The sequence below is a fragment of the Solenopsis invicta genome, chromosome 3 (genome assembly GCF_016802725.1).
Source record: "Solenopsis invicta isolate M01_SB chromosome 3, UNIL_Sinv_3.0, whole genome shotgun sequence".
Taxonomy (NCBI): domain Eukaryota; kingdom Metazoa; phylum Arthropoda; class Insecta; order Hymenoptera; family Formicidae; genus Solenopsis; species Solenopsis invicta.
Window position 1 is genome coordinate 29,214,005 of NC_052666.1, and position 13,086 is coordinate 29,227,090.

Below are 13,086 nucleotides of genomic sequence, written 5' to 3' on the forward strand. Positions count from 1 at the left end.
GTCGAAGGGTGACAGAGACGACACTTTCATTTCGAACGTCTTATTGGACAGTGTATATATTATTTTCAATTTCCACAACTTATAGACAAAAATTAATCGCCGCTAGATCCGTGATTGAGAAATAATTGAAGCTTATATTTATAAAAAGGAAGAAAAGAAAAGTGGGAGAGGGCTTCGCTTTCAAGTCTTAATTACAACGGCGTAATCACGTCGCGCACGGTCACTACACGCAGACGGCCAAAAAGGCCTGTCCTGAGAGACGTCTTCGCGACGTCTGGGCATCGGTAACAGGAAGAGACGCAGAACGTGTAAACGGGACATCGGGTGTGTGCGAGGGGGATAGGGAGAGAAATTACGTGTTAGGTGGTGCACGGCACGCTGCTTGCTCCTTTTTCCGGACACGTAACAAAAATACACACTTTCAGGCAAACATTGTTTTGAACATCGATCGTGCGTTGTTGCAAGATTATTCAAGTAGAGGAGTAAAGCTAAATTGGCTGATTCTTTTTCGTTTGCGATATTTAATGCCTGTCTGACATTAATTACGCGTAGCGAATATATCGAATGTTCGTGATGCACGTGGGTGTGTGTTTCTTTATTTTTGAAACTTATATCGCTAAATCTAAACCTAACTACGTTGAACAACGGGTAAATGTTCCGAACATAATTATGAATGGTTCCCCGCCATTATCGCGTGTTCTGTTGTCCACTTAAGGACCACGTTCCAGTTTTGCGAGGGTCGTTCTTGCTTTTAAACGGAAAAATGTAATTTGTAAAAGAAAATGTTAATGGTACGCTGGTAATTTGTCAGCATAGACTCGAGCTGAATCTATTATTTCGTAATCGTTTAAATTTATGAAGTCAATCTGCCATGACACTGCGTTAGCAGAGCTTTGATCAATTACATTATTTTTTACTGATTAAACTATCTAGACACGAATAGATTTAATTGCCTTGAAGAATGAATTCTTTTAAAATCATTTTTCCTTATATTTTATTCAATTTATATATATTTTTTTAATTCAATGTTTATTCAATTTAAGTTTTTTTTAGTTTTTTTTTTTACATTTTAATCATCAAAATTTAAATCGAGTAAAGAAGAAAGGCATGAAAAAGATTTCAACACGCTGTAGTAAATATCATTCATTATTTTTTCTTCCGTCGACGATAATGAAATTTGAAAAGATTTGAACGTATGAGACACACGAGTCGTGAAAGAAAAGAAAAAAAGGTAGCACCTAATCATACCCTCGCCATAATTAACTCCGCTCGAGGACTTCATGAATAAAAAATAGCGCGGCGAACGTGAGAATACCCTCCTGCGATTAATTCAGCGAGGAACGAAAGCATAACGTATAACATCTTTAATGAAGACGTTACGCGCGCGCGCGCGCGCGCGTGTGTATATGTGTAACGGACGTGTTAATTACATTAATTAATTATGTAGAGATGTTCAGTCTCCTCGGAGTGTTGAATATGGAAGGCCGTGTTTGGTTCGAAGATAAACCTTACGAAGATAAATCCCTTCGATACGTTATGCTCACATTTGCCTCTTCTTCTTCTTTCTTCGTTTTTTTTTCCAGAGATATCGATGATTAAAGTACGACGAGGACAACGCGACGGTCCGGTTGACCAACGTTCGGCTCGCATTTCCTCAGTTAAATGACGTAAACACATGTAGAATTCTTGACATTCGTATTTGTCGATTTCACGGTAACGCTCCAACGCGGTTCTTACATAATCTGCATCCGCAATAAATTTCGCTTGGTCTCTACTTTTTTTTTTGCCACCGTTCTATACATGTACGTACGTCGAACGTGTCTCCTCTCTCGCCTTCCCGTCTCCACTTCGTCTCAATTCCTACTCGCTCGAATTATCTAGTATAGACGAATAGACCTACATCTAGTCTCATGCTAACTCATGAACAAAACTATATCGTCTCATATACATATTTGTATTGTATATATATATATATTTATATATGTATGCATATTTTATATCAGTCACGAAGTCGTCGAAACCAAGCCTGAGGGTAATTTGATTCGATACTACGATTGTTTAATGAATCAGTCGTAGCGTCATTACGGGCGCGTCGCCCGTATTACACGCAAAAGGAGCTTAAAATCGTAACATTACCATTAAGCAAGTAAGTGACAAGAGTGCGCTGAAGATTCATTTTTATCCTCTTTACTTTTTTTAATCGGATTGAGAAAAGGAAAGAGAGAGCTCGATGGGAGCAAAGATGAGAAACTAATCGAGTTTCCGCGACGAGCTGACTTTTTTCCAACTGCGCAGGAAATATCGTTCCGGATATTGAGTCGTGGACTCTGATATGTTTCACACGCTGCATCATAAGATTCGTGCTAAACCGACCCGCGGCGAGGTGCCCGCCAGAGTATCAGCGTTTAATCCTCGCAATAAAATATCCTGAACGCAAATTCGTCACTTTTTTTTTTCAAGGTACTTTAACTGAAAGAGCCCGAATCGAGATTTGATTGTTCACGTCACCCTCGGTTCTTCAGCGCGACTCTTGCGAACTCGAGGAAAGCCTCTCTCTCTGTGAGCACCGTGTTTTGTTAGAACGAGTAAATCCGCATTGTCGCCGTCACCGAGCGACTACTCCGCTTGTTTCGCCTCCTGAGATAGAAAGGATAGCTGAAGAGGAGCGACAGCGAGGGCCGTTTGTCGAGAGAGCGCCGACTTTCGGGGAAATGTCGATTGTCGATCCTTTCCCTCTTCTATTCCGGTAGAATCTCCGTTCGAGAGACCTCTCCATTGCTCCTCGCGCCCCTCTAGACAGCTCCAACGTCGCGGATTACTTTAATAGACCATTCGATGGGGATACTGGTAGCTTCGCGGTTGGGAGCTTAGCTGCAGCTGAGCGGCGGGGTACGGATCGTAGGTCTGAGAGCACAAGAGAATACAACGTTTTTCTTTCATCTAAATTCTCATTCTTTTTTTTTTGTATCGTTCGCTCGAAGCGACTGTCGAGTTTTTAAAATTCACCTGCGTTCGCTTCTTGGTCACCATGAACCTCTTCTGCGGATAGTACGCAGCACGCTGAGGATAAAGGAAATCGTATTGCGGGCTAACGTGATTGCCGTACGGCGCGGCGCCCTCGTACTGCTGATCCAACTGCTTTCCATACTGCTCGTAATAGCTGGGCGGGTGAGTCCGGACGATTCCGATGTCGGAGGGCGACAGCGTGTCGTAATGCCGCGAGGAATACACCGGCGTCAGCAACGGCAGGACTAGAAAGGGATGCAGAAAAGGATACAGATCTGATGAAAAGGCAGAGGTCACCCTCGCTAAAGAAATGACCCTTTCATTATTTTTATTTTCGCGCAGGCTAAGTCAGACGTAATTATACAATCGAAGAACCGTTATCGACACGAACCGTTTCTAGGGTCCTCCTCGTCGAGGAAATCGCCGTCGGCTATCTCGTACTCGTCGTTAGCGTACTTGGGCCAGTTTCTGTTAATGGAACAAAAAGCGGATGTGTTAAGCATATATTTATGGGGGCACATAAAGGATTTAACGAATGCCGATCATTACCCGTTGCGCTGTTCATTCTCCCAAAGTGACAGGAGAGTCAACACGTCGTCGGGATTGATGTCCAGAGGCAGCTCTCGCTTGTATCGCGGTTCCTGGTAGAATGGAATACTGAAAATTTAAGATAAAAAAACATTTTTATCTGATAATAGCTTTCGCAGTAGGTTTCATTTTTTTAGAGAAGTTGACCCGAGAACAGTTACTCCCGAGGTGTTTTTTTTTACACCTCAGCTCCAAGAGCGTCCAGTGAGCAGACGATATTTTTTTAAATGTTTATCGAATAAAATTTGATCAAAAAAACATTTTAAAAAAGTATTGTCTGCTTACTGGAGCAGTGAGAAAATAAGCTCAGCACAGTAAGTTTTTATTACTAATCGAGAATTCGTATTTAAAAAATTTTGTTTTAAATATTAAGTATAAATTTATTATTATTGTTATTATTTATTGCATAATGCTACACATAAATGATACAAAGGCAGAAAGATAGATACAAAGTCGACGAAGCACAAAGCAGACGGTTAAATATAAAATAATAAAGAAACATTGTTTTTCGTGTGGACATGTTTTTTTAAATAATTTTTGGCTTGCATAGATAAATTTTTAATTTAGAAAAAAGTTGCTAAATCAGTATTTTCATGTGTTCAAAAAATAACTGGTTAAAGTTAACAATTAAATCATTTGAAATTAACTTTTAAATTAAGTTAAAAGTTATTAATTCTTTTACTTTTGATCTTTCAATTAGTTATTACTCAGCCCTGATCGTTTACACAAAAAAGACTATTGGACGATTATTTTCAAATTAGGAGTGGAAATCTAAAAATAATTGTACATGCCTATCCGCGAGTGAAAACGCGCTGTGTGCCTAACGACAGAAGTTTTGAGAATTCTTTAATGACCCGTCGCGATAACGCTAAACAGGTGTGTCAAGGAAAAAAACAACGATCTAATCGCGGTTACAAAAATTGTCGTCGTTTAGCCGCGAAGCGTTTTCACGCTCGGATCGATGTCTCGCAATCTCGTTTCGGAATCGCTTCGTAAATTCATTATTCCCCGTTCTGTTCGCGCGCGACGCGACACGTCTATATTTCAAGATTGATCGATGCTTATCCGTGACGCAAAGCGACGACGACGACGACGACGACGACGACGCGATCACCGACGCGACGGCTCGTCCCCGCTCGTCTCGCGCGCTATTGTTCCTCGGAACGAACGCTGGTATTATCTCCGCCGCTGTCGCAAACCTTCCGTGTCCTCCTTTATGCGCGCGAGTCCCACACCGCGATAGCTCGCATTCAGAATTGCACCCGTGATACAACGGGGACAATACAATACGTCCTCGATCATGGGAAACAATTGCGGGCGACGATCGTCGTCGTCTCTGTTGCCGATTAACAGAGGAAGCCCGCAACAGTTATCACTCTGTCGCGTATCCTTGCGACGGAACGGTCGATGATGCTGCCGATCAACCGCGATAGGCTGGCCGTGCGCCAAAAACTCATAGGATACTTTCATTCAGCTTTTCGACGTTTACCAGAGGCGTAGTAAGGACGCTAGCCCTTCGGCGCCGCCAAGGCTGACTATACCGCCGGCTCTTACTACTGCGTTTCGCCCATCTTGATCTCTGAGCTCTCCTCCGACTTACGCCCGTTTACACCAACGTAGCTTAACTTTAAACTTGGTTCGAACTCACTTTCTAACTTCTGCTAGTTCCGGGAAGCGATAGAAGAATAAAAAGTAAATTATAAAATTTAGTTTAAAGTTAAGCTACATCGGTTCGAACGGACCTCAGACGCGGTCATTCGCGCTTTACGAGTATTACACGCGTGTTGTAAAAATAAAAGAAAATTATATCGATACGATTTGGAGTCTCTCGCGAGAGACTGCGAAAATGAGTTCTGCACCGCGCTGCAGTTATCAAGTTTATAGGAAAAAATGCGTCCGCCACTCTTAATTTCCTCAACGTCAGTTTTTCGGGACGCGTGACGCGTCGCTTACAGTTCCTCTATTAATTCACTTGATTACGTCGGTGTCCCCCGCTATTGATTCGCGCGTTCGCCGGGACGCCTCCATTCAAACTCTCGAAACCGGGGGCCGTTGCCTAATGCGTCAGCGGGTTACCGTCGCGTCGGCGACGGAAGGACGGCGGTGGCACATCCCGCACATCCGCAGCCGGAAGTATCGTCGATAAATTCGCGGAGCGTGCTTGTCAGCTGATTGGTCGGCGGATGCCGCCGAACAATCAAGCTCTGACCTAGTTTCGCGATCCCGGCTCCATTCAGCTTTTCGGTGGGCCCGTTCTCTCTCTCTCTCTCTCCCGCGGATACTCAACCATCTCCACCACCATCATCATCACCACCACCACCGCCACCGCCACGACCACCTGCGTCACGCGTATCGAGCGATTCGTGCACTGCACCAAATTCCCCTCCGCGTGGGGGTGCGCGCCAAGTCCGTGTGCCACAATGCCGTATGCACACAGGCGGACAACACGTATTCGCCTAAAATCCACGTCGGCGCGCACTTTGCGCCGCACGCGAGAATATGCGAGGTCCAGGACACGAGTCGTTAATTTGCGGGGACAATAGCGATTTTTTTTTTTAGAGCGTCAAGGATTTTTTTTCCGAAATTCCGTGGTCTACGATGAATTTAATTCCACTTTTTTAAATTTAAATTGGTCGAAAAATTAGAACTTTCAGAATTGATGTTCATTCCAATTCTTAAAAAAATTCCTTGATTTTTTTTTTAATTTTAAAAAGCTTCAATTCTAATTTTTCTAATTTAAATCAGTCGAAAAATTAGAACTTTTAGAATTTACATTAATTTAAATTTTTATTTAAAAATTTTCTAATTTTCTGGATGAATTATAACTTTTGCAAGCCGAAGTATCGAAGAAAGAATTTTTCGCGAATTAAACGATTTGGGTACTACCGTTTTTTTTTTTTTTTTTAATTAAATTCGCTTCCGCAAAATTTTAATTAGATGTATTAATATTGTGGGAATCAAATCAAATTACATAATATACATGTTATTAATTATAAACGAAATTCTGTAAATTAAGCCTCTCGGGTGAAGAAATTTTAACACGATTTACCTCGCCGCGCACAACACACGTTCTCTTTTTCCATGGAAATGTATTCAGAGTGCTTTTAACGGCGAGTGCTTCTATTATTATGGCGCTCGCGTCTAAGGATAACGCGTTATGTAATCGCGTTTACTATAATGGAAACGGTTACCGCGGTTATAAGAATTTTATCGAGGAAAAATTAATTGTGTCCGGCGAAGTGACCTGTGACATTTGCAACGGTCAGGCGATGCATTCCCGTACATTTTTCGTGTAAAAATAACGGTCCGCGATGGCGATGGCTGTTAACTTTGAGACGATAATAATGTCCGCTCGACGAGAGTCCCATGTGTGTGTGTGTGTGTATGTATTTAATTTTAAACACCGGCCTTAGGCGATTCTATGCGAATCATGTGCGAGCGCGAGCGCTTTTATACGGCTTTGATATCGAGCGCTCGCGTGTTCACGCGATTTCCTGAAATTAGATTCGGCTCTCGATAAATCTGTATCGCGCTCACCGGGAAAGCATATTTTTATCTCGCGACGTCTCGCGATCGCGAGCCGGACGTAACATCGCGTTATTAAGTGTCTTGTCCGTTCGGTTTATTTTCGCGGGGGACTAGACGAGGGAAAGGACACGCCAAAGGGTGCGTCGATTGAGATTGTCGATTAATTCCATGCGTTTCAGTTCATTTCACGCGATGAATAGAGAAAAATGTTGTGGTATTTGTAACTATAGTGGCATAGTAAGATAATTATAATTCGGGGAGGGCCGGGGGAGTAGTCAGTAATCTTATATTTATAGTTCTACCAACTATGAAAAAATTTTACTACAAGTTATGATAATTCATGTATTAAAATAGTACAATATTAAGATATGAATGATAAAAGTAAAATAAACGTTTCCATGTAGTAGATACAATCACGTACAGTTATAGTGAATACAACTATTTTCTTAACATTTGCTTACTGTGTTTACATAGTAATAATAACTAATAGCTATAATTTGTATGGCCAAAACAACTATAAATATATAATTGCACTGAAAATCACTATGAATTGTATAATTAAATTATGAGATAGATAGAGATAGACTGAAAAGTGTGTTGAAGAGCGCGCCGAAAAGCATATTTTATTGTCTGACCACTTCAGGATAAAATATTCCAAGTTGCAATCAGGTAGAATAATAGATAGATGTAATAAGATTATTTTAAATTTAACGATTAGAAATATTGAAAATGATTCAAAATTGAGGTCGAAACATCCGTTTCCTTTCGGTTTACATGTATTATTTTGCAACATTAAATAATAATGTGTTTGTGATATTAGAAACGTAACTGAATAAATAATTAGAACAATAATGTTTAGTTAGGCTTGTATGTTCTTATATTATATGTTTTTAAATTATGATAATTGCATGATTTTTTTTTTCTCTCAGTGTGAATCCTCTACTTTGGAAAACGAATACCGTACAACGTTAAGTGCAGGCCAGCTAATCAATTCGCCGAGATACCGGATGCGACGATCAATCAGCGCGAGATTTCCAGTAATTTCGTTCGGTTGCATATTTGCAACTGCACCGGTCGAGCGTACGTTACTGATACGGTCTCCGGTGACACAGGCAGTTCCCTCTTTCTCCCTTTCTCTCTCTGCAAATGGTTCGATACGACTTCGGTCGTCAAGTCGACCGCCGCCGTCCCTGCACCGAGGGCAACGCCCTCGCGAGCCCTCTCATCCCCATTCAGAAGAAACGCCGGAGGAAAAGAGGGATGCCTGGTGGGTGGAAAGGGTGGAAAGGGCGCGCACGGGTGATGCATAGCCCTCGCGCGCCGGGGTACACCGAGTCGATCCGCACTTTACGTGGGGGGTGCCCGTTATCGCGCGAGCTCCAACGTGCACAACTCCGCCGACGTTGAAGACGAACGATCCGAGAGAGAATTTAGAATATCGCAAAGCAGAGAGAGAGAGAGAGAGAGAGAGAGAGAGAGAGAAGGGGGGGAGGAGAAAAAGAGAAAATTGTAGCTTTCACAAAACTCATTTCGCGTTTCCTCACTATTCCCGATATTTCATCATCGACGCGACAATTCAATACTGGTCTCTCGCGGCGAGACAAACCAAGTTTCTTCGCAAATCGACCGGCGAGCAAATAACGTTTCGCAATTTCGATTTCTTCGGCTTCTCAAATAAGCGCGCGCAGAATAGAGCGAAGCCGTTATCTCGGAGGGGTCCTCCGTCCTCATCTGTCTCATGTGTCCTCAACCCCTCTGGGTTCGCGAGAGGGATTTTGTTACCTACCACAATCTAACAGCGGTTGCCCCCGGGAATATCGATCACGCGGGTTATCGATTTCGAGGGTGAATTAGGAGAAGTAGGACGCGGCCACTTACCTCCTCTTAACTTGAGCCTGCACCGGTTGCTGGGTAGGCAGAAGGCTGGGTAGACGTTTCGCTTGGTACGAACTCGTCGGAGGCTGCAGCGTGGTGCTCGGCCGCGCGGTTGCGGTGGACTTTTCCGATCTCTTGCGCCGATCCTCACCAGGGTAGTACCGCGAATACGGCATCGTGTCCCAAACGCGCGGCATATCCTCCTCGACCTCGTTCACGATGACTCTACCGTAGCTGTGCGGGGAGACACGGATATTCATTCGGTTAGGGCGGTTAAATCTTGCCGATCGACGTAGCGCGAGAGTGTAAGCTTAATTGTATCTATATCGCGCTCAAGGAAAATTAAGGGCATTTCATTAAGCTCCAGATGGAAATGTGACAAGCTGTAAAATACACAACGTTCGTCGATCGAATGAAACGTTCCAAGCGAACACCAACTAACAGTTCTATAACTGTTGGTTATAATTTCCGATTCAACAATACACATTAATAACAAAGGTGTTATATAACAGTTATATATTGTTGAATGGAAAATACAAAAAAACTAACAGTTGTTCGAATGTTACTCGGTGTTTGTTGGGATTGAAATCGTTGCATAATTTGTATTGAATTTTCTAATAATTTATCTTCACTCGCTGACGCGAGAGCTAGGTATACTCACTCGTAATTCTTGTCGTACGGCGAATACGCCTCGTGCTCGTACATAGCGTTGCTGGGCGATTTCTGTACCGGGGATGGTTTATCGTCCTCGATGAGAGCCGCTTTTAAGCCGCCCAGTCCCGAGGCAGCGAGGGTCCCTGTACATACGCGAACAAATTGTAGTGCGATATTTTATCTTTTAACGAACGCGCGTAACTCACGTTTCTCCGCGTTCGATGTGATGGATTCACCGGCGGCAACGGCGGCAGCAGCAGCAGCAGCAGCGTTGGTAGCCTGTCGGTTCTGCTGATTACCGAACATCAGCATTTCCTGCGTGCGTTTTGCTGAAAGCGACATTGCGGGCCGTTGTGAAGCGGATCGAGGGTGAATCGAAATCGTGGGATAACGCGATATCTAAAATGTCCGATCTTGACGGAGGGTACGAACGATCGACTCTTACATTTCGGCTTCATGACCTGGTCCGCCTTCTTCGCGTTCTCCATCAGACCCGCTGGCAGGCAAATGCCTATGGAGACCAGCGAGAACAGCAGCGGCAGCAACCACGCCCAGTTACACGTCATCTGCGACAAAGATTTTTATTGCCGGTGTGTTCCTCGATGACGCATTGTTTTCAGTGTCAGAGCCTCGTGATACTCCTTTTCTTTTCACGCGCGTCCGTGTCTTTCTCGTCTTCCCTCGCCCTCTTCTCCTACCTCCTCTTTCCCCGCCCTCCGCCTCGAGTGCTTCTTCTCGACAATGGATCTTCGAGATCAAGCTCGCGAGACTAGGGTTCCTCGGGTTTTATCAACGATCGAAGCTATCTACCGGGTCACCGTACTAAAGAAGCTTAAATGTCATATAATGCGAAATGTCGAGAGTCTATTTCCACGATGCGTGGAAAGACCGATGGTAGGAGCAATAAGGGCGCTCGATAAAGGGTTCGCCGTGTGTGTGTATGTGTACGTTTGCGGTTACATAAAAATATTACGTCGTGGAGTATATTCTATTATAAAATTTCTCTTCGGGTACGTACGACACCGTCGTCGCTTCGGCCGACGACGTCACCTCGTGTAATCGACGCGGTTTACTTTCTTTGGCTTGGTGACGCTATCGTATGACGTAGACGGTGAGATAGGGTTCCCAGCCGCTTTTACGTCACACATGTGTAACTTGACAGGTTGACTTTATCGAACTTTGTTTTATCGCGTGACGGCGAGATACAGCCCCACGTGTATAAGAAGATTCCTCGAGAAATAATAAATATATCCTAAGGGGGAGGGTGAGGGGGGGGGAGGGGAGAAAGCGCGACTGTTTTCGCTTGGAAAACCACGGGAGACTTTCCGTCGCGTAAATTGTTGTAATTTAACATGCGTATAAAATTTATGCGCGTTCGTTGGAAAATCCGTTAGATTGAACAGAAATTTCATAAAGCTGGAGGCCGAGCTGCCGGGTGCTGCACGATCGAGTTATCGTTTAATTGCTCTCAATTGGCATCTCATTAACAAATTACGGGGGGCTCTCTCTCTCTGAGGGCAAATTAATCCGCGTAAATTACGTGAATTCTAATGGTGATGCTGGAAATGGCTGCGGAGATAGAGAGAGAGAGGACGACGCGCCACTCTTCGAAATGTCAGAGTTCAAAATTGCGTGCGGAAAACGGCGTGTGTACTTTACGCAACTGCGTATATTATTATTAAGCGCCGCGACAGCTGCCTCGTCGCATGTATTGCATTAAAGCGAAAAGCATGGCTCGTGTTATACATTATCTCGAAAGTTTAATCCGATTTGGTAACTGAAAAATACGCGACCCCTGACCTTTCGAATTTTGCAACAGACACCTTTTTTGCGTATCAAAGGTCACTTAATTTTATGGTATGATTGAGACTTTACTTGCCCCGATAAAAGGTGTCCTCTCTTTCTCTCTTTCTCTTTTTGTTCAATCGATATAGATTCGACAACATTTTTCACGTCAGCAAAGTTTTGTTGGGGTCGATGGAACCCCCACATAGTGTGTGTGAGAGCAGAAATTATCATCACGATCGTCAGAGTCGTTGCTTTCGCGATAGTGCCGTTATTGCCGTGACGCGATGACGCGTTCTCAATTAAACGAACGACGGATTAAATGTTTGAAAATTATTCTCCGGTACTGACATTCGTCTATGTCTGAAACGTACGGCGAAGTTTGACAATTAAAGCGAGCCGCGCAGTAACGTCAAACCGGATATAGTAGACCTAGAAATCGTACACTTGTTGCATCTACAAATACTATAGTCATTTATCGGCGTGTACGAGCTGCACGGCTAGGCAAATCGCAATTAAAAATGCATTCCACTGAATGAGAATCTCATTGACGAGAAAAGCGTGCATAAAAGCCTGCCCTCGCGCACACGCACACGCCGTTATCACGTAATTAATTTTAATTTACTGTAATAGAAGCGGAAAGCACGGACGCACGCGTTATCATCGTTTCGAAGAGGACTAATGACGTAAAGTTATATTTAATCTCTCGAGAAACACATACACATACACACGCGCGCGCGCGCGCACGCTCACATAGCCAGCTGTTTGAGTTTCTTAAAACAATTAAATGTAGAAATGTGTGAATTTTTTTTCTACAAATATCGACGGAATTTATTAACATTTAATGGAGCAACGTGTAGCGGGATTTGAGACCGTGCGCGCAACTACCTGTATGAATGCGCCGAAAGTGGCCGGCTACGTGACGGGCGGTGAAACGGGCGTTTGCGATAATAACATTCGTCGCTCAAATTTCAGAAAGCGCTGCCTCATTTCCGGATAGCAAGAGTGAAAGAAACTTTGATCGAGCAGGTCGATCGTCTACCTTTCGAGACGCAGCGACTTCGCAGCGGCCTGCCCCTTTACGTGTGTGAACGCGCTCTCGTGCACTCCCTTCCTTCGCCTTCGCCTTCACCTTCGCCTTTACACCTCTCGCGGTGATCCTCTCGCGCGGCTGGCAGCACCCGAAACAGGTGGAGGAGAGAACAGGTCGCACGTCCTAGCGGATCCGCCGGCTCGGGGTGGAATGAATGTCGGGGCTCGGCAGGACGAGTAGAAAAGCGGGTACGGTCGATCAACCAACCCCCACCTGGCTTGAACAAGCATTCCCCATCTCTCGACTCGCGGTGGTGAGCACCCTACACGACGACGCGCCGCGCCGACGAGGCTGCGCGCGCGCTGCATTTTCCTCGCTCGCGACGCGGTGCTCTCCGCTCTATGTCTCTCTCTCCCTCTCTCTCTCTCTCTAAAGCACTAAACAACATCCTGTCTCTCTACCTTTATGTCGAACTGAATTTTATAAGCGAGCTTTTAGATGTTACGCAACGGAGCTCTGGAATAGCATTCCTTATACATAAGTAAGCAACGTCTCAACTCCCAAGATGTTTAGAAAAGTCCAACTATTTATTAAAAATTAATTGCTAAATATTGTTA

At 44.1% G+C, this 13,086-nt stretch overlaps 1 protein-coding gene across 1 annotated transcript; it reads right to left on the reverse strand.

The window, feature by feature from the left end:
* Positions 1-29: 29 nt before the first annotated feature.
* On the reverse strand, positions 30-12,714 carry LOC105199412 (prohormone-2). The gene is made up of 9 exons (XM_011166525.3): positions 12,479-12,714; positions 10,097-10,217; positions 9,858-9,980; positions 9,659-9,794; positions 9,001-9,231; positions 3,556-3,663; positions 3,398-3,474; positions 3,007-3,251; positions 30-2,904 (listed from the first exon to the last, which is right to left on the reverse strand). Exons 2-9 carry the CDS (start codon positions 10,215-10,217, stop codon positions 2,821-2,823), a joined length of 1,125 nt encoding a protein of 374 aa, XP_011164827.1. The 5' UTR covers positions 12,479-12,714; the 3' UTR covers positions 30-2,820.
* Between the last annotated feature and the right edge of the window lie 372 nt (positions 12,715-13,086).

Bases quoted from the DNA above. Each gene is read 5' to 3' on its own strand.
- LOC105199412 (XM_011166525.3), bottom strand. From the start codon at position 10,217: ATGACGTGTAACTGGGCGTGGTTGCTGCCGCTGCTGTTCTCGCTGGTC. The intron at 9,795-9,857 runs GTGAGTTACGCG...GCGTATGTACAG, and splicing joins CACATCGAACGCGGAGAAAC to GGACCCTCGCTGCCTCGGGA. The intron at 9,232-9,658 runs GTGAGTATACCT...CTCCCCGCACAG, and splicing joins CCGTACGACAAGAATTACGA to CTACGGTAGAGTCATCGTGA.